General features: G+C 44.1%; 1 protein-coding gene across 1 annotated transcript in view; it reads right to left on the reverse strand.

Moving 5' to 3' along the window:
- Window positions 1-113: 113 nt before the first annotated feature.
- Window positions 114-21,905, reverse strand: part of LMOD3 (leiomodin 3) — a 28,398-nt gene continuing 6,606 nt past the window's right edge. The window contains exons 4-6 of the mRNA XM_085852411.1: window positions 17,495-18,553; window positions 6,286-6,407; window positions 114-3,284 (exon numbers count right to left, since the gene is read on the reverse strand). Coding sequence (XP_085708537.1) covers window positions 2,840-3,284; window positions 6,286-6,407; window positions 17,495-18,553 — 1,626 coding nt within the window. The 3' untranslated portion in view covers window positions 114-2,839. The remainder of the gene's footprint in view (window positions 3,285-6,285; window positions 6,408-17,494; window positions 18,554-21,905) is intronic.

A 21,905-nucleotide genomic window follows, 5' to 3' on the forward strand; every position in this document is an offset into this window, starting at 1 on the left:
TATATATATATATATATATATATATATTTTCACAAAAGTAAACAATCGGAAGCACCAAAACCAAAACCAAAATAAACAATAAGCACCAAAATAAACAATCAAAACAAATAAAGCACGTTGTCAAGACTTTTTATTATTCATCAAAACAGAATTTTATACTGTATCATCACTTTTGTTTTTGTATATATGGGTGATATTTGTATTCTCTAATGGGCTATCACTTAAACGTTTTCAAATTTCAAACCTTCTTCATTTGTCAAGTCAAAGGTGAAGGGAGTGTGGGCACTGATTGAACACACAATACACAAAGCAATGTGTACACGCACACATATGGAAAAGGTAATAGAGGTTACCACTAACACTCATGGCCAGCCATGAAAACACAGCATGACTGGCTGTGAAAGGAGGCATGCATGCCCTGTCAGTATAATGCTCATGTAGGGATTTGATCAAGGTAAAGGTTCAGATTGAGGCTCGGACTCATCGTGATGTCCTACACACTTGATGCAAGATGTTCGAGTTGGATTTTTCTCTATTTTATTAACTGGGTGTTTTGCAATCAATTGCAGGTTTTAAATCGACATTTTCAAAAAGCATTTAAAGCCGTATGTGAGTAGTTGCCCCCCCCCCCCCACTCACCTACTCAACATCCATACTTTTTGTACGACCCTGAAAATGTCTAATTTTTGACGGCCCTGAATAAAAGAGTCGTGAGCAGTCAAAGCATATAAGAGAGTGGACATTGTGGGATTTGGAATTTGGCTACCCTTCACAAATACCTCGCCTACTCTTAGCGAAGGATACCATGGGATCTTTGACGTCCACCAACTAATGCTGGCAGATGGGACGCCCAGTTTAAGGTCCACCCAAGTGAGAGCACAGGCATTGATCCTGCCTGCGAAATACCAAGGTGACAGTTTATGGCTGGGTCGAGAATTGAATCTCAATCCAGGTATGTGCACTTCTCTCCAAAGTAAAAACACCTGGATAATACAGTTAGGCATCGAATACAATTCCTTGTGGGTTGAACACTAGACTGGAATAATTTTTGAACATTGTGGTTTCAATTCAAATCCAGATGTATACAGCAGTATTTACAGATGTGGATCAAAGCTTTTGAAGTCTCAGATTAGCACTACATGGCCAAAAGTATGTGGACACCCCTTCTAATCCGTGAATTCAGCTATTTCAGCCACACCCATATTGCTGACATGTATAAAATCAAGCAAACAGCCATGCAATCTCCAGAGACAAACATTGACAGTAGAATGGGTCTTACTGAAGAGCTCAGTGACTTTCAATGTGGCATCGTCATCGGAAGCCACCTCTCCAACAAGTCAGTTCGTCAAATTTATGCCCTGCTAGAGCTTCCCTGGTCAACTGTAAGTGCTGTTATTGTGAAGTGGAAATGTCTAGGAGCAACAACAGCTCAGCCGCGAAGTGGTAGGCCACACAAGCTCACAGAACGGGACCGCCGAGTTCTGAAGCGCGTAGAAAAGAAAAATGGTCTGTCGTCGGTTGCAATACTCACTACCGAGTTCCAAACTGACTCTGGAAGCATCGTCAGCGCAAGCACTGTTCGTCGAGAGCTTCATGAAATGGGTTTCTATGTCCGAGCAGCCGCACACAAGCCTAACATCATTACCTGTAATGCCAAGCGTCAGCTCGAGTGGTGTAAAGCTCACCACTATTGGACACTGGAGCAGTAGAGACATGTTGGCTGGAGTAATGAATCACGCTTCACTATCTGGCAGTCCAATGGATGAATCTGGGTTTGGCGGATGCCAGCAGAATGCTACCTGCCCGAATGCATAGTGCCAACTGTAAAGTTTGGTGTCAGAGGAATAATGGGCTGGGGCTGTTTTTTCATGGTTTGGGCTGGGCCCCTTAGTTCCAGTGAAGGGAAATATTAACGCTTCAGCATACAATGACATTCTAGATGATTTTGTGTTTCCAACTTTGTGGCAACAGTTTAGGGAAGGCCCTTTCCTGCTTCAGCATGACAATGCCCCAATGCACAAAGCGAGGTCCATACAGAAATGGTTTATTGAGATCGGTGTAGAAGAACTTGACTGGCTTGCACAGAGCCCTGACATCAACCCCATCGAACACCTTTGGGATGAATTTAAACGCCGACTGTAAGCCAGACCTAATCACCTAACATCAGTGCCCGACCTCACGAATGCTCTTGTGGCTGAATGGAAGCAAATCCCCGCAGTAATGTTTCAACATCTAGTGGAAAGCCTTCCCAGAAGAGTGGAGACTGTTATAGCAGCAAAGGTGGGGGGGGGGGGACCAACTCCATATTAATGCCCATGATTTGGAATGAGATGTTGGACGAGCAGGTGTCCAAATACTTTTGGCCATGTCGTGTACTTTGGGCAGAATTACCATGTCACTCTTGGCTTGATGGTATAAAAACACAGCTGGCTCATTGATTGCCTTCAGGGAAGGATTAATCTGGTCTGCTCCTTTTGGTTTGGTCTCCACCTGATGCCAGTTTACACACTGTATGGTTGACACTTCACTCATGGAAGCATTGATGGATACTTAAATGCTACCAGGCAGTAGCTACAATAATAACCCTCTCATTGAATTTAAATAAGTAAAGCATTCCATATATGCAGACATGATATCTGAAAGGAGACCATTTGTTCATAACCATTAATACATATTTGTTATTATTGTAATGACAATTTTGTTGCAAACATTCAGGTTATATAATAAACAACTTGGTACCCTCACAGACCAAGGACAATGACTGTGGTATCAACAGAGGAAATCTGCACGTTGTTGGTGGACATGTGAATTTGCGTAAGTGGTGATATGTGGCATCTCCTCATACTGGCCGCAGCATGGTGACATTGCTGTTGTGAATAGCTGACATGAGCTCCTCGTGAAGACACTTGTCATTTGGTACCTCATTTTGTTTCACCTTGCGCTTGCTCAATGGCTGCAAAACATGCCGGAAATCGTTCTCATTCCGCAACCAGCGTGATGCTGCAATTTTGGGCTTATGCCGTGCCGTCGCTGCCTCTGATGCCTTCATTGCTGCATTGATGTCAACGAAGACCTTATTCTGCTGGGCTGGACTACTTGGTCGTGCAGGGCTCTGGCTTCCCAACCATTCATTGCCCTGTTCTCCAGCCCGCCGGTGTATTTCTGGAGAGAGATCTTGAGGTGGAGTGACACAGGCCTGAATGTCAAAGCAAGATGTTTGAAACCCCAGGAGCCTTTCTTCTTGCTCTTGCCGCTGTTGTTCTACCCTCCGTAGCTGTCGCTGCCTGTGGGAAAAACATAGTGCAATGGTAATTATTGATAAAATCATTTGGATAGACATACTTAATTTGGATGGGCATACAACTGAAAAAAGCAGTAAAAAAAAATGCCACCTGTCTATTCTCTGAACCTCTTTTGATATCATATTGCACTAATATTGCCTTCACCAGATCTTTTGTTTTTCTCTTTCTCAATAAATAGTCATATTGTTGCAGTTGTAAAAATGGACCCCAAGGTGGAGCATTCAACGCATAAAAGGATTCACTAGTTAGATATTTCATTAGTAAATGTACTTAGTCAGGTATCTTCCCCCTGTATCAGGGATGGGGGGGGGGAATGCATTGTGAGTGTTAGCATGTTCCACCCCATTGTCATTTCCCACCTTCTGGAGATATCCCACTTCCAACCCATCATTCCATCCATCCATCCCTCCTTCACCCATCCATCCATCTTGCCTTCAGCTTTCCATCTATCCCAATTCCTCACCCTTTCACTCCTGATCCTCTGTTCCCCATGCTTCCCTGAAAGCCTCCAGTCTTTACTTCTCAAACCCTGTAAAGCCCCTCCTTGTTTAAACCTCCCATCCTCAATCCCTTCAAATCCATTTTCCCATCCTATTTTCCACCTGCACCTTTCCAAGCCACAGCCACACCGACATCACAATAACCCCGACACACACTAAAGACCAACATTAGCACGACACCGGATGAGGCAGTGCCTACATGTTCAATATTACTCTCAAAAACGCAAACGCTACTTCTGCAGGAAACACTAATGCTGTGCTCTCGGGCATGGCTCGGGCGTATGAGTGTGACGGAGCAGACCAGCTGGGTCCATGGAGATGCGACACGAGAGGGTAAGAGGGAGCCTCAAGAGCCTTTGCCACACCTCGCCCCAGACTCAATAAAAGGGTAAACAAACCACAAGCCGCTGCTGTCTGTCTGCTGAGCCACTGCTGTCTGTCTGCTGAGCCACTGCTGTCTGTCTGCTGAGCCACTGCTGTCTGTCTGCTGAGCCGTTCCTGTCTGCCAAGCCATTCCTGTTTGCCGAACCATGGGTTGTCAGGCGAATGTGCCGATCCATCTGGGTGAGTTGTGCTGACGTCAGGCTTACCAAAGGGGTTCTGAGGGCAAATGCAACACTCGGTCTTCAGCTGCGGTGGCTCCAAAAACACACACGACATTCCCGACAGTGCACCGACATCCGTACCGCATTTCGCTTCCTCCCCTCCCTTCCATACCCTTCACTTTCAAGGTAATGAAATCAGTGCGGCCTGTTCCAAGTCAAGGCTTTGAGCAGGCCAAAAAAAAAAAACTGGCAAATTAAGACCCCATCGAGTGAGAATGAGGTATCTGAGGATGCGCATGATAAAGGATAAAATTAAATAAGGCCAGTAATTATCTTCAAAAGGAGTGTTTTAATTCACCCAAACACCCAATTTACACTCATGCAAACAAAGTTTCAGGCCACTAGGTTTCATGGTTTTGGAGTTATGGAAAACACACACACACACACACACACACACACACACACACACACACACACACACACACACACACACACACAGCTTGGTTTTGACCCTTGGCTCACTCAACGCAAACAAGTGGGCTTTGTCCATCCAAAGTGGAGGGTATGGAAGGAAGGGGAGGAAGCGAAATGCGGTGCGGATGTCCGTGCACTGTCAGGAATGTGTGTGTGTTTCTGGAGTCGGGAATCGTTGTAAGGTTCCGATGAAGTTTTTTTTTTCCTACTTTCCTCATTTATATCATCGATTTTACTGATCATCATAACTATGACTCATTGGATACATTGCAATGCTTATAAATGCGGATATAGTTTGACATTCCGGGCATCTCTTGGAGGCGTTTCACATGACAGATCGGCAATCGCTAAATGCTTGCCAAGCCAGCCGTTCCTTGTCACCTGTTGTTTGTGGCATGCTTGCTGGAGTGCTTAAACCACTTGGCGAGTGCTCCACAAGTTGACTGGATGTTTATTTACAAGTCATAGCGATACACAGCAAAAGTACCTGCACTGTCCCTCTGTACTGTCACTCTGTACTATGCCTCTGCTTGTCAATATATATATATATATATATATATATATATATATATATATATATATATATATATATATATATATATATATATATATATATATATATATATATGCTTGTCAGTAACACAAATACTTGTTTGCCCACCCCACCACTGTAAATTGACACTCCATTGATAGTGAGGTCCGAAATGAACCCGGAGCAGCTCGGGTTGTCTACCACTCGAGCACATTTTCTTTCCTCACCAACCCCATCTTAATCAGCCTATCAAAGTGCTGTAATTTCTGTAGCCTTTATCTACACAAGTTTCTGCCACATCTCAACATATCTGCACCAAACACATTTTGTAACACAATAAATGGCCGCAGTTATTTGCTGGCTATAATTTGAAGACCTCGTTAAAACTGTAATGGATGTCTAAACAGGGTGGATGTGTGGCAGGTGCCCCCTCTTGGTCAGGACCATTTCATAAAGTAATGGTGTGACACGTGGATTCAAGGTCATCATTCCAGTGAAGAGATACTGCTGAATGTGTTTTTGTATATGCATACATTGTATACTTCCTTAACTTTTTTTTGTTTTTTTTTTTACATAGAAGATGACAGAATGAAGAGAGTGTGTCTTTACATGGAGAACAAGATATAGTATCTTCCCCTGGAGGCAATGGACAAATCTAGAACATGGGATTTGAACCTTTTGTGGCCTAATCTTAGCACTTCCTTCAAGTCAACACAATTTAAGTGCTTACTGGGGTTACCAAATATACTGAGCCAACATGTATTCTTCTGTTATTTCAGTGTCCTTTCTGTGGAATTTTTCGACAATGGAATTGTCATACATCATATCATGATGACAAGGATGCACCTCGTTCTACTGAGTGTGCTTGCCTCCTTTTCACCTGCCCGAGAGTTTTGATTTCCTTGTACAGAACAAAATTTGTGTTCACCAACCTGTCTAGGTTACGAGTGAGAAGATTGGTGGCTACCATGCGTGGGCCAGGAAGCTCAAAGTGGTAACCCAGCTTCAGCAGCGTGTAGTTGGACTTCAGAAGGTGAGAAATTTCCATTTCAGCCTGCAGTGAGAGTGTAACAAGCAGGGTGCAGTGAGAGTGTAATTCAACAAGAAAGAGCAATCAGAGATTGTAGACCGATTGTTGTAAGGTTTTGTCACATTACTTACTTTCAAGATGGTCAAATATTACTATGTGCAAAGGGTCAACTACATATTGCATATGCAAGGCAGTCAAGTTTTTTTTTGTTTATACACAGAGGTTAGGTTGGGGCTTTTATTAAAGAGGGCAACAAGTTTATGTGGTGGTAAAAGGATACATAGAAAACAAAATGCACCCAGAAGGAATAATCAGATATTGCAGACCCTTTCCAGGACTTGTTTTATGCGGTTTATTTTGTGTGGGAAATAAATGGAAGGATGTACAAAATGAAAGGTTGTTGATTGCAAATGAAAGGTCCGAATAGTCTCGTTGTAAATGTGTAAAGGTGAAAGGTCTGAAAAGTTGTAAAGGTCAAATGGTCTGAAGGTCTGAAAATCTAATGGTCAAAAGGCCTGAAAAGGTCTAAATGGGTTTAAAGGGTAAATATGATCTGAAGAGTCTAAGGGGTCTAAAGGGTGTGAGTTAAGTTCGAAAGGGTCAGAATTGTATAAAGGGTTGTAAAGAATCTTAAAACATCTAAAAAGGGGATAAAAGTCAATGGGGTCTACAGTGTATTAAAAGGTCTCAAAGGTCTTATTTAATGGTCAAAAACCATCTAAAGGGTAGAAAGGAGTCGAAGGGACTTAGGTGTTCTAAAGTGTCTAAGAGTATCTAAAGGTTGGTAAGGGTCCAAAGGGACTTATGGGTCTTAGAGGTCTTAGGGGTCTAAAGGGTCTTTGAGGTCTTTGGAGTCTTAGAGAGGGGTCTTAAAGGATATCAGGAATTTAGAAGGGTCTTAGGGGTCTTTGAGGTATTTGGGGTCTAATGGGTCTGAAAGGATCTCAGGTGTCTAAAGGGTCTGAGGGGTCTACACTCTAAATGGTGTTTGGGATCTTAAGGGTTCTTTGGAGTCTAAACATTTTAAAGGTCTTGGAGGGTTATAGAGGGTCTTCAGGGTTTTAGGGGTCTTTAAAGGCCCGGTCACACCTTGACGTTTTAGCCAACGTATGCCGATTTTTGAATTTTTTTTCTAAAGCGCTGGCACACGTTGAATACGTTATGGGTAAGTTTTGATAACATTGAGAGCACGCTGAAAAACACTGCCATATGTCGTTGTACGTTGGCTTTAAACGTTGTACTTTTCGGTTGTCCTCAAATTTTTTCATGCTTGAAATTTCACGACGTATGCCGGCGTATGACTCACACGTTCCGCTACGCTGGCCACAAGTTGTAGGCACGGTCTGCGATCGTTGACAGACGTCAACACATGCTACTTGTAAGTTAATCATAAGTTGAGACACGCCGAGGTAATGTTTAGCGTACCCGAAACTTATTTCTAACCTATGATTAACGTGTTGTTGGCACGTTACGCGATCGTTGCCACACATCGACAGACGTTACTTTTAAGTTACTCATAGGCTGAAAGACGTCGGTATAATGGATCGTCCTTGCGTCAGCGTCCACGGCCACGGCCAGGACACTTATTTGCAGCATTCTTCAAACTTTTCTTCGGCATGACGAGGATGTTCACACTTCGATGTCTAGCTTGGCGATGATTCCAATTGTCCATCGGCAGCGTCTATTTAAAATAGTCGAGTTTGAGCGTTTTAACACGTTCAGAAGAAACGCCTCATATTTCCAAACCCCAGCGTCAAAAAACAAAGGCGAGTGACAGCAATTTAAATCGTTCATTGTAAACAATGAAACTAGCTGAGTGGTACCGTTTCAAAGTCGTTGAGTGTAAAAAAAATCCAATTGTTGAGCGCAAGCCTCTACTTTCAATAGTGGAGATGGAGCCATTTAAATCGTTGAGTTTATCATTTAAATCGTTAAATCGTTAAACGCAAGGACGATCCATCATAACCCACACCCTCCCCCTCACACTCACCTACTACTGCCAACATGAACAAACTACTACTAATACTGATACTGATGCTGAAACTGTTACTGCTGACATGGACATCGACTCAAAAAGGACTTGAAAACACTGTTGGGTTCCCCTTTTATGAGCAGCATTTTTATATACCAATTCCCAAAACCGCTGGGAACACGTCTTTATATGGCAGTTGTAACCTAGAAACACGTTAATTTTTTTTTTTGTCGACCGGAAGACGTCATTGGAATACGTCTACATACGTCGATGTGTGTTGGGACTACGTAAAGAATTGGTTCAAAGCACGTCAAACATAAGTTAGAACTAAGTTTCGCGTAAAAAAGACATTACCGCGACGTGTTTCGACTTATGAGTAGCTTATAAGAACCCTTTGTGGACGTGTGTAAGCGTCCACATATCGTGTGTAAAACTTATCCCCATCGCATGCGGAACGTGTGTCATACGCCGAGTACGTCGTAAAATTTTGAACATGTTTAAAATTTCTTGACGTACTCTACTTACTACAACGTATGATAGCGTACTTTAGCGTTGTACTCACGTATACCAAACTTACTCATACCGTATTTGACGTGCCCCAACGTTTTAGACACATTTTTCTTAGGTCGGCATACGCTGGCAAGATCGCCAAGGTGTGACCGCGATGTTGACACTTCCATTTCTACTGCAGTTATGATTCGAATCGTTGTGCGTCAGCCTTTTAATAGGCTACGTCACGACATCGTCGGCGATGCGTGCAACGCGCTATGCCTAAGTTAGACTATCGTTGGGCATCGGTTGTGTAGGCCGACAACAGGTTCAGCATTCGTTGGTATAAGTTATCTATAACACAACGAAACGTTCTGTGTCCGTTACCAATGCGTTATACATAAGACCAAGTCGTTATGAATACGTCCGAATCTTTAAAAAAAAAACATCAAAAGTTCAACGTAAGCCAGCGTTTTGCATACATTTTAATACGTTGCCATCGCTGGCTAAAACGTCAAGGTGTGACCGGGCCTTAAGGTCCGAAAGGGTCTTAGGGTTCGAAAGGGTCTAATGTAATGAATACACATACTCACGTTCTGTGTGGACAAACAGACAAACAGACAGTCAAACAGACTCGAATGCAACACCCTCTCCTCTGGCAGTGGTAATAAAAGGGGAACTTACATGGAAAACAAAATACTAAGAACAATAATAGAACAATGCAATGAATAGAATGCAATCCTTTACCTATCATTCATTGACATTGAAAAGGCATTGGACACTCGACAGTATGAATAGAGAGGCAACGTGGAAGAGACTGAGACTGTATGGAGTACCAGATATATTTGTTCAGATGATAAAGATTACCTACAATGGATACAAATCCTGTGTAATTTGCAACAATAAGTTGTTATCTGAATGTGAAATTACCACCGGGGTCAAACAAGGTTGCATGTTGTCTCCATTACTGTTTTTTTTTTGTTGTTGGTGGTGGTGTTGGATTGGGTGTTGTGGAAAGCAACTGAGCAGAGAAGGAATGGGGATACCTTGAAATGACAAATTCCAACAGCTGCAGGAATTCTGCTTTGGAGATAACATTTACCTGATGTCACAATCTTTACACAATAGCATTCAGGAGAAAGCAAATAGGCTGCAGGAGTACACGGTGCAAGTAGGGCTGAAAATTAACAGAGTCAAAAAAGACAGCATGAACATACATGTCACACACACAAACAACAACAATATCATGGACGACAATTCACCAAATATGTTGATAAGTTGATGTATCTGGGGTCCATGGTTACCATAACAGGATGGGGAGATGCAGATTTACTACAACAGATGCAAAAGGTAACAAGAAAGAGCAATCGGAGATTGTAGACCCTTGCCAGGATTTGTTTTGTGTACTTTATTTTTTGTGGAAAATATATGGAAGGATGTACGAAATGAAAGGTTGTTGATTGCAAATGAAAGTTACAAATGGTGTGGGTCTATCGGGTCAAAATGGTCGAAAGGGTCTTAAAAGGTCAAATGGGTCGAAAAAGTGTAATTTAAGATCTAAAGGTTTGGAAATGTCTGAATAGGTCTATAGGGTCTGAAAATGTCTAAAAAGGGTCCAAAAGTCAAAAGGGTCTACAGGGTATGAAAAGCTCTGAAAGGTGTGAAGGTTTAAAGGGTAGAAAAGAATCTAAGGGTCTTCATGGTTCTAAAGGGTCTAAGAGGATCGAAAGGGTGTAACGAGGTTCTTGGGTCTTTGGTGTCTAAATGGTCTTAGGGGTCCTTTTGATCCTCATGGTTGTTTGGGTCTTTGGGGTCCTCAAGGTCTTTTGGATACTCTGGGTCTTTTGGATCCTCAGGGTCTTGGGGTTGTAAAGGGTCTAAAAGGTTTTAGTGGTCTTGAAGGGTTTCGGGTTCTTAAGTGTTACAAGTTATTCACACACATACTTTTTGTCAGGTCAGGTTCGATCTGTGACCTGCTACAGGTACCATGTAAACCTGTACTAACCTGTTCCATGGTCGGGTTGTCGGCGACTAAACCGTCTCCCTCACCAGGTTTTCTGGTGAGGAGGGTGTTTGGATATGGACACCCAGCAGGATTAAAAACAAAACCTGTCAAAGGGCGGAGGAGCTCCTTGTGAGCCAACGGCCATCCATATCTAGTGCCCAACTGTGTCTGCGGACGTCCTCCTGCAGTTGGGTTACTTCTTATTAGGAGGTTGGTGGCAGGATTTGCACTCCAGCCACCGTAAAACGCTTCATTCCGCAAAACGCAAAAACGCAAAAAAATCTGAAAACCCACTCCGTGGGAGTACCTCCTGTGCAGCTTCCCTTCGCAGGGCAGCTCACCAGATGACGGGATTGGGGCAAAGCCTTCGGGACCCCCAATCTTTGATAGGAGGGAAACCACGGGGTAACATCCCTGGGTCAGATTGCGGGAGAGTGTGTCGGAGTGGTGCTGAGGTGTCGTCCACCAGACGGCGGTTTCCTTGGGTTAACCTGAGGCGGCCCCTTCGGGTGGGTGCCTGGAATGTCCTATCCCTAAGAGAGGATGATCACCTGTCTCTGTTATCATCTGAGCTCAAGCGTTTGGACATCGGGATTGCAGCTCTCTCTGAGGTTCGGAGACCGGATTGCGGCGAGATAATGGTGGGTGGTTACACCTACTATTGGTCTGGTCGCTCTGATGGTTACCATACCCAAGGAGTTGCTGTAGCTGTGTCCAATAAGCTGACCCCAATGATAATTGAGGTAACACCGGTCAACGAGCGTATTATGAGATTAAGGATTCGTCACTCCTTAGGTGTCATTTCCCTGGTCTCTATTTATGCTCCGACTGAGGCGAGTGATCTTACCGTGAAGGATGCATTCTACGCCACACTCGAGTCTGTGGTTGATCAGTGCCCCAGACGAGATACACTTCTAGTCTTGGGGGATTTCAATGCATCGACTGGAACTGATAGGGATGGTTATGAGGTGTGTGTTGGTCCCCATGGGTCAGGAACTATGAACCAGAATAGCACTAAGTTCCTTGACTTTGCAAGAAGTCATGGACTTTGGGTGGCTGGTTCATGGTTTCAGCGCCCGCAAGCTCATCGCTGGACTTGGTATTCCAACGCTGGCGGTGTGGCAAAGGAGATTGACCATGTCCTCATTGACGGTCGTTGGAGGATGATCCAGAACTGCAGGGTCTACCGGAGTGCTCAGTTCCTCAATACTGACCACAGGCTTGTTGTAGCAACTCTAAAGCTGCACCTTAAATCCTGGAGAATGGTACCATCCCAGCCTAGGCTGGATGTTGCCAAGCTCAGGGATGAGAGAGTAGCTGAGGAGTTTGCGAACAGGCTGAGTGGACACTTGGGGGTCTGGGTGCTTTGGGGGTCCTGAAGAGTTGTGGAGCACCTTCAAGACCACCGTCCTTGATGTTGCCGGTGGATGCCTTGGAGTTCACCGCAGGGCAAAGAAGAATTTTGTCTCTCAAGGGACACTGGATACCATTGACCAGAGTCGCAGGGCCAGGCTGAATGGCAGAGCTGAGCTGTTCAGGGAGCTGAGGCGTAAAACTGTACGTGCACTGAGGGTGGACAAGGAGGCCTATGTGCGAGGAATCTGTGAGGGGGTAGAGCATCACCTGTGGACAGGTGATTCTCGTCCCGCTTACAGGGGAATTCGCGCATTACGTTCATCCAAGCCCATCCCTCGGAGCACTGCAGTTCGAGCAGAGAGTGGTAGGCTCTTGACAGAGGAGTCTGAAGTGAAGGCCCGCTGGGCCGGTTACTTTGAGCGGTTGTACCAGGCTGATCCCCCAGCTGTCGAGTTGGACGTCAAGGGTGTTACAATCCCTGTTGCTGACCCTGGAATCAACTGTGGTCCACCATCGCTTGTGGAAACACGGGCTGCGGTGAACCAGTTGAAACGGGGCAAAGCTCCAGGGATCTGTGGCATCCATGCTGAACTTCTCAAGGCTGGTGGAAATGCTGCACTCGCGTCGTTGCATGCAGTTTTGTGCTCTGCCTGGAACACAGGCATCATCCCAACTGACTGGAAGAGGGGCCTTGTTGTCCCTCTCTGGAAAGGAAGGGTGATCGCCAAGACTGCAACAACTACCGAGGGGTGACGCTGCTCTCAGTGCCGGGCAAGGTCTTTGCTCGGATAATTCTTGATAGGGTTCGCCACCATCTGCTTGAGCACCAGCGTCCAGAGCAGTCAGGCTTTACACCAAAGAGGTCAACGATTGACCGTATCCTTGCTCTTCGTGTCCTCACTGAACGCAGACGAGAGTTTCGGCAGGGGCTGCTTGCAGCCTATGTTGATCTCTGTAAAGCGTTCGATTCAGTGAATCGGGATGTCCTCTGGAGGATTCTTGGTCTTCGTGGGGTGCCACCGAAACTGATCGATCTGATGTCTGAACTCTACTCTGGTACTGAGAGTGCTGTGAAGTGTGGTGGTACCGCCTCTGACTTATTTCCAGTTGTTACTGGAGTTCGTCAGGGATGTGTACTTGCCCCCACACTTTTCAGCACTTGTATGGACTGGATTTTTGGGAGGATGTCGGAGAGATCAAGTTGCGGTGCATCGTTTGGCAATGTCAAGATCTCGGACCTTGATTTTGCAGATGATGCAGTCATCTTTACGGAGACTTTAGACATCCTCTTGGGGGCCCTCGAGGTGCTGAATGAGGAGTCGGAGCCGTTGGGATTACGGATTTCTTGGGTCAAAACAAAGATCCAGGCTTTCGGTGACATCTTGGATGCTGCTGTCCTGTCTGTGTCTGTTTGTGGTGAGGATGTTGAGGTCGTGGATAGATTCACTTACCTTGGCAGTGATATTCATGTCTCCGCAGGTTGTGAGCCGGAGGTCAATAGACGTCTGGGTCGGGCCTGGGGAGTCGTGGATTCACTGGATCATGGGGTGTGGCGCTGCCGGTACCTGTGCGGGAGGACGAAAGTCCGAGTCTTCAGGTCCTTGGTACTTCCAGTCTTGCTCTATGGGTGCGAGACTTGGACTTTGACCAAGGATCTGAGACGGAGACTTAATTCCTTTGGTACCAGGTCTCTTCGGAGAATCCTTGGCTATCGCTGGTCGGATTTTGTGTCCAACGAGCGGTTGCTGAGAGAGACTCGGATGAGATTTGTTACCTGCATAGTCCGTGAGCGTCAGCTGCGGCTGTATGGACATGTGGCTCGTTTTCCTGACGCTGATCCTGCTCACCAGATTCTCTCAGCGAGGGAGTCTCATGAGTGGAGGAGGCCAGTGGGCCGACCACGTGCCTCATGGTTGCAGCAGGTTGACCATCATCTCAAGGAGATGGGGATGGGCCTGGCATCTGCCTGGGGGATGGCCAGACGGAGGCCCCTGGAGTACCGGCGGAAAGTGGACGCAGCGACGCGCTGTTCTGGCACATGCTCCCATACCTGACCTGACACACATACTCACATTCTGTGTAAACAAACAAACAGATGGACAAACAAACAAACAAACAAACAAACAAACAAACAGACAGACAGACAAACAAACAAATGGGCCCAAATGCAACACCCTCTCCTCTGGCGACGGTATAATAATGGATGCATTCACGAGACTCATGGAAATTTGGAAATAAAAGAAGTTTAACATCAAGCTTAGATAAGAATCTCTAAAAGCAATGTGAGGTCAGTCCTTCTATTTGGATGTGAATCTTGGAAAATCACCAAAGAAATAACATGCAAACTCGAGTCTTTTGTCCACAACAGCCATAAGAAAATCTTGAGAATCTTCTGTCCTAGCATGGTTTGTAATAAAGAGGTTGAAAGGCTAACAGGGAGAAAAAGATAGTAGAAGAAATCAAAATTCGGAGGTGGAGATGGATTGGTCACCTGGTGCACATGGAGGATCAATATACCGAAAAGAGCAATATGCTGGCACCTGACGGGAAGAGAATGGTTGGACGGTCAAGACAGACGACATATCTTCCAGAAGGAAATGAAAGGAATAAAGGCTAAAAGTGGTGGGAGTTCATAAGAAGCTCCAAATGCCAGTCAAAAGGGGGAACATACAGAGAAAAACGCATAGACACATCACAAACGAGTTGAGTGACAGGAAGGGAAGAGGGAAAAGAGAAAAAATGGTGGAAGGAGTCAACAAAAGTAAAGCAGACGTTTGGGGGGAAAGGAGGTGGGCGAGGAGGGGGACATGGGGTGATGACGGATGGCATTCTTGAAAGTCTGGAGGAAAAAGTACAAAGCAACAGGCACAAGGACTTTGTGTCACAGATGAGAGGCCTGTGGGAATGGAGATGAGTATCCAGCTTCGACTTGGGAAGGAAATCCAGGTGTTTCTGGAAGAATGCGTGCGACCTGGGGTATTGCATGCAGACAGAAGGAAGGGTGGGTTATGAAGGCCACACATGAGGCTACAAAAAATAATCATCCACCAACCACACTACAGTTGGGGAAAGCAGGCCCTGGGACTTAGCCTCCTACCAGTAGATATCAATATCACAAAAAGCCTTGGACAGAACTGCCTGCGGGGGAGCAAAATGAAAGGAGCTGCTCCAGCTCAGAGTGAAGATAAACTTCGTGATACTCTTGGAACAAGGTCTTGTACGTTGCGGTGAGCTTTGCTTGGCTCAGAATAGATTTGTTTCTGCACCAGCCACAGAATAGATACCAAGGTATTAACCAGCCATTGATTCCAGATTGGAGATAAAGTCTGCCACAGAGAGGTTGCTCCTGGGATTGCACTTTTACCAGGAGTTGGCCAGAGATGTAAACTGGGGAGGAGGAGGTGGAGAGGGGAAAAGGGGGGGGGGGTTTCAACAGTCAATTCTTATACGTACCGAGACAGAGTGAGAGCTCAGGAGTTTCCTGCATTGAATGACTTTTTCTCCAGGTGGCTGAACAATGACTTTTTTTATATCATCTGCAGACAGACATGGATGCTGTGGAAGCCTGCATCTCCAGAATGCGGTGTACTGTTTGGCACAAGCTGGAGTCATCATCAAAATAGTACAGAAGTGAAGTCATTGGAGTACACCAATAATATAGGTTTGGTCTTAAGGTGCTGGCTTGCAGTGCATTGCAGCCTCAAGAGGAAGGTCATGAGACAGAATACTATAAAGACAAAACTGTTGTTTCCACTTGTGGAGAAAATGGAGATAACCATTCAAGAAGGTCCCCAAAATACCACTGGCAAACAGCTTGGAAAGTACGGCAAGGTGCCAGAGAGTATTAAAGTTTGAGAGTGGCTCTGTACTCTCCTTTGAGTCTGTGAACATCCGATTGTTATTGAGTTTTTAAAAAAAGGCAACACATCCATGTAGAATAGCCGAGAGGAAGCCAAACTGAAGATGAGAGATTAGAGACTTGGAGAAGAGATGATGCTTGAGATTTTCAACAATGATAGCTTCCATCACTTTGCTTATAATAGGGAGAAGAGTGGCTCATCTGTATTTGAGTGGATCAGACTTGAAACCCTTCTTGTGAATAGGGTTGGTTTTGGCTTCTTTCTAAGATGAAGGCAAGAGACCTTCTGAGAAACACCTGGAGAAGAGTGTGGAAAGAGTAGAGGATGGTGTCAAAGCACGGTTTCTGAGTGAGGATTAAAGAACTAATACCATTGGTCCCTTTGTATAATGCAAGTTGTATAATTAGTTGTGTCCATGAGTTGTTGATGTTCTTATAATTCCCATATCCTTCTGGGGGTATTTATCACCCATGATTGATATTGAACTATCCTTTGCAGATAATATACCCCTGGATAGGTTTATAGTCCATTGCAGGATGTTGCTGAAGTAGCCTTCTGCCGTCGTAAGAATTTAGAATCTTTTGATCAGGGTGCTGGAAGGCAGAGAGAGAGAGAGAGAGAGAGAGAGAGAGAGAGAGAGAGAGAGAGAGAGAGAGAGAGAGAGAGAGAGAGAGAGAGAGAGAGAGAGAGAGAGAGAGAGAGAGAGAGAGAGAGAGAGCAGTGAATAAATTGGGAATTTAAAGAGGGTGGAAAGGGAGTGTAGAAAAGGAGGGGGAAGGAAAGAAAAGGATACAAGGTGAGAGAAGGGAAATGGAATGATTGGCATACACCTCGAGGGACTCAAAAAATTCCATGATTTGTCCCCGTTGGACTTAGTCGAAAATGGGGGCTTATGGATTAGGTCTCAATTTCCGTGTCTGTGCGTGTATGTGTGCGTCCGCAACCATATCTCAGACATGTATGGACCGATTTTATTCGTACTTGGCAAAAAGACAACATGTGATGGGAAACGTATGCACATCATTTTTTTTTGCGATCTGATCAAAGATGGCCGACTGGTAGACTGGCGGCCATTTTAGTTGTACATAAACATGGGCTAGCCCTTTAACTCCGTACTGCAAGATTACTAAAACGACGGGGGCTATGATATTTTATGTCTATTATACTTGTTTTGCATACAGTATGTAGATGGCAGCCAAACTGATTCGCTTTGACAAAGTCAAAATAATGCTCAGAAAAAGATTTATGGACATCGGATCAAAACATCCCCTCTTAGGCATTAATTGTATTTTCAAACAAATATCTATATCTGTTAAATAGCACAGATATCGGATTGAATGATAGGGCGAATGGCTCGTATTGGAAGCAATATTTCGAAAGAACATGTGATGATAGTGAACTGATTGATTGCATTCGCAGTGTTTATTACCTTCATACCGAGCATGTGCCTCTGATTATGGAAGCGGAGCTCGGTAAGCGTCTCGTTGAACTGCAGGCAACGCACCAACGCGACGGTCCCTTTACTCGATATGAAGTTGGAGTCAAGGTTGAGGTGAGTCAAAGAGCGGTTCTCTCGTATCATGTTGGCCAAGGCAAAGGCCACGCTGTCGTCTGCATGCGTGTTGGTGATGCTGAACTTATGGACGTGTTTGTTCTTCTTGAGGGCCTCAGCGAAATCCACTAGTACGGGACTCGTGATGTTCTCGATGTTGTTGAGATTGACGTCGGTGAGTGATGGATCGTTTTTCTTCACACCGCGAAGTGCATCCTCTACGATTGTAGGATTTCCCGAAAGTCGACCAGGAAGAGCAAAGGGCATTTTTGGAAGATTTCCTATCTTTCCTACCAACTTTCCTTTCATCTTCTTGATCTTGTTCTCCTCACCCCCACTGGCATTTTTGTCTTTGGCATCCTCCTCTGAGTTTTTGCTTTCAGTCTTTTGTTCAGAATCTGGAAAGTGGTTCATTCCCTTACCTTCAATCTCACCAGTTTTTTCTTTAAATTCATTGTGCAGCTCTTTTGTCTTCTCGCTGGTTTCCTCAGATGCGGTCGGACACTCACCATCACCCTCCATTTTTTCTGTACTTGCACACATTTCGGGAGCTTTCATTTTCTCGGTAATGTTATTATCATCATTGCAGTCATTATCAAATTTCTCATGATCTTCCAACACCTCTTGATCCTTATCATAACTTGTTTTTACTTCTTTCTTTACTTGCAACATTTCATTCACAGCATTTGTATGCTTTTCATCATTCTGTCCTTCTGTTGTGATGTCACTTCCCAAATCAACTCCATTGATCTTTGTTTCCACTTGATTGGAAATATGTGTGATCTTTTTATTTTGACACGTCTTATTGACATCTTTTATTCTGCGCTCTTCTTCCTCCCCCTGTTTCTCTTTATTTTCTCGCTGCACTTCCTCCAACTCCTCCTGCACCCGTTCTTCTTTCACATCCCAAACTTTTTTGCTATCTTGAACTTTGTGCTGCAAAGACAATCAAGGATTAATCATTATTTGCACTGAAAATTTGCATGCATTTGCAGTTGGCATTCTGGTAGTGGGTTATTGAAGGATTAAATAAATCCCATAGACTTTAATCACAAGGAAAAAGGATCATATTAATTACAAAGAAAAGGGACATTGGATTATGTGCAGGGTGCTTAAATTGTCCTGCAAGAGAGAACAGGCCATTGTACAGAGTAGATTTGTGAGATGAGATATACAGGCTGACCCTCAAATAGGGGCTCATTTTTATTTATTGTATAGAACAAGCATACTGTATACAACTTCGCAACAAGCATACAAACTCCCAAAAATGGGGGGAGGCTTTCAATGTCAGACATGAGATCTGGACTGTCTCTCCAGACATATCTCAAACTTTTGATACAATCTGGCCTTGTTTATCTTTGTCTGGCACAATGCCTTATCTTCTGACACAGTCTGGCACAACTGTCTGCCTACAGTATCGAAGGCCAACTCAACACATGGCTTACTGACTTACTCTACTCTCATAGCTCATGCTTGGCTCTCAATGGAGTCCTCTAATCTCCTCTCCCTGTCAGGACTGAAGTGCCACAAGGCAGTGTTCTGGGCCTTGTCCTATTTCTGATTGTCATCAACAATCTCTCTGACTTTCTGAAAAATCCTCTATATTTCTTTGCCGAGCACTCCACCCTCTGCAGTGACATCCCTCATCCCTCAGATAGGCAGTCAGCAGGCAACCGCTTCCCTCTCTTTGGAACTTGATAGAATGACAACTGGTCAAACACTTGGAATTTGTCTTTCAATCCAGATAAATCTCACACTCTCACTCTCACCCCCCCTCTCTCTCTCTCTCTCTGAAAGGACAGTCTGGAAAAACCTCCCATCTACTTTCCTAACAATCCTCTGGGAGAAGTTCAGTAGCTTAAACTCTTGGGTCTCACTATCAGCCATTATCTTTCTTGGGCAAACCTCATTTCAAAGTTGGCCTCCAAAGCCATTCTCCTACTGGGCATCCTTCATCATACAAAGTCTATCCTTGGCAAACCTGCACTTCTATCCACCTACAAGGCTTTCACCCACAGCTTGATGGAGTCCCGCTCTCCCCTCTGGGCTGGCACCCCTGTCTCACACCTTGCTCAGCTTGATGCCGTGGAAACCAAGGCCTTCAAGATCATTTGAATCTTGAATCTTCAAGGAAACCCCTGGAGACTCCCTTTGGGCCCGATTTTTTTTTTAATTTCATGAACAAACTTTGGTACATACACCGTGATGAACGTTGGGGTAAAGTTTCATAGAAATCCTATATATAGTTTCAGAGAAGAAGTTGAAAGTATTTGTGGATGGACAGATAGATGGACGGACGTCGCTACATCTCATATACTCCCCGGAACTAAGTTCCAGGTGAGCTAAAAAGTTGAATATGGAACAGTTTGAGTAATGTTTGAAGTTTCGTTTAATACTCAACATGTCCACCTTTTCATTCAATATACGTCTGGGGACGTTGAACAAAATTATGTCTAATTTTCGCACAGATGGCACGGGATATGCCCTGAACAGCATTTGGGATGCGATCCCGTAGGTATCCAAGGACTGTGGGCACATGGCATAAACTCTGTCCTTAATGAAACCCCACAAAAAAATCACAGGTAGTTAGGTCCAGGCATCTTGGTGGTCATGCAATGGGTTCACCACGGCTAATCCATTTGTTGGAGAACGTTGAATCAAGGAATTCCCAAACTGCTTGTTCACAAGAAAACATAGAAAGTTAACATAATTGAAAGAAAAGGTGAAAACGTTGAGTACTAAACAAAACTGCAAACATTACTCTGACTGTTCGACATAATCTTCAACTGGAAAGATGTGTATGCTTGTTGTATTCAATAAATAAGCTGGAAGGGCACTCTTCGACATCGCGACGTCACCAGATATGGGGAGTACTTCACATGTGCCAAGTTTCACTTTTTTCCATGGAGTGGTTTCGGAGATACATAGGTCCAAAGTTTTATCCTTTTTTCCAGCATGTCTGCCACACCACATGACCTATGATGTCATAATTATCATTAAAGCATTCTACATGAATAGTCACACTTATGGTGAAAATTTCATGCCAATCGGATAAGCAGTTACAGAGAAAACAGAGAAAATTAGCACGGGCCATACGTACTCCGGACGGACAACCCAAAAACATAATACCAACTTAAGGGACACACTGAATAGGACAGCCAGTTAAAGCAATATGTTCCTACCAATAATGTAAAGATTTTATATATTCAGCACAGTAACAAGTGGGAGACCTCATGCAGTAAATTTGAGCTACAATTTAATAGAGAATGACACATTTTAATGTTCCTTTGTCAGTTAAATATCATGAACTATGTAAAAAAGAAGAAAATAAATCAGTTGCAGTCTATCATGATAAGATTGTTACACATTCAAATACCTGTGGTCGCGCCGTGCATTCCGGACACTAGAAGGTGACTATCTAAGTTGTGTTTGATCACTCCTACTTTTGTGAGTTACAGTTTGGAAGTTTGCAGAAATACCTAAGCCTGGTGTTGGCTTAGCGGCTTCGGATCACTTCAGAGTGGCTGGCTTCGGATCTTAGGGTCCTGAGTTTGAGCCCTGTTGGCTCTTGAATTAACACTAGGTGTGGTTGACTCAGATTGCCATCCTTCTGAGATTGGTGAATGAGTACCGGTGTACTAGTAGAGAGGCAGAGCATCAGTGGCACAGCTGTGCTCCAAGAAATGAGAGCTACCCTGACAGTCGAAGCTACCATATGCAAGAACAGAAAAGCAGAAATACCTGGTTTATTGACTTCCTCGCTGAAGTAACCAGTGTAACTTGGGGAAATTCAATGAAATATGTATTGAAATATTTCCTGCATGACAAATTGGGGAATGTTGGCCTCATGGTTTTGTATGAATTACCAAATGTATGAATTGCAAAATGTGCTTGGACTATTTTTCCTTCTTTTAACTTTTTTATTAATTTCCTTTTTTAAATACAACAAATTACTACATTCAATCTCAACATACAGTCATAACAAAACTTATTACTCGATTACTCCTGGGAAAAAATCTGAGACGGTGTATGTAACATACTCCCTCGAGATCTGAACACAGAGGTGTCATAATAAACCGGTGTGAAGCAATCTTTGTAATAAAAGGCGCATGTGTAAACACGGTATTAATTAAATTTGTGTTGTTGACAACAAATAACGATGTATCTCAACATACAATCTTCACAAATCACACTACACGATCACTCCCAGGAAAAAAAAACGCAGGCAGTGTATAAGCACAAGAACCGATCGAAGCCTGAAGGCCAATTATCTGATATTAATTTTTTG

Source organism: Eptatretus burgeri, chromosome 13 (assembly GCF_056783735.1).
Source record: "Eptatretus burgeri isolate ZD-2024b chromosome 13, Ebu_testis_v1, whole genome shotgun sequence".
In the NCBI taxonomy this organism is placed as follows: Eukaryota; Metazoa; Chordata; class Myxini; order Myxiniformes; family Myxinidae; genus Eptatretus; species Eptatretus burgeri.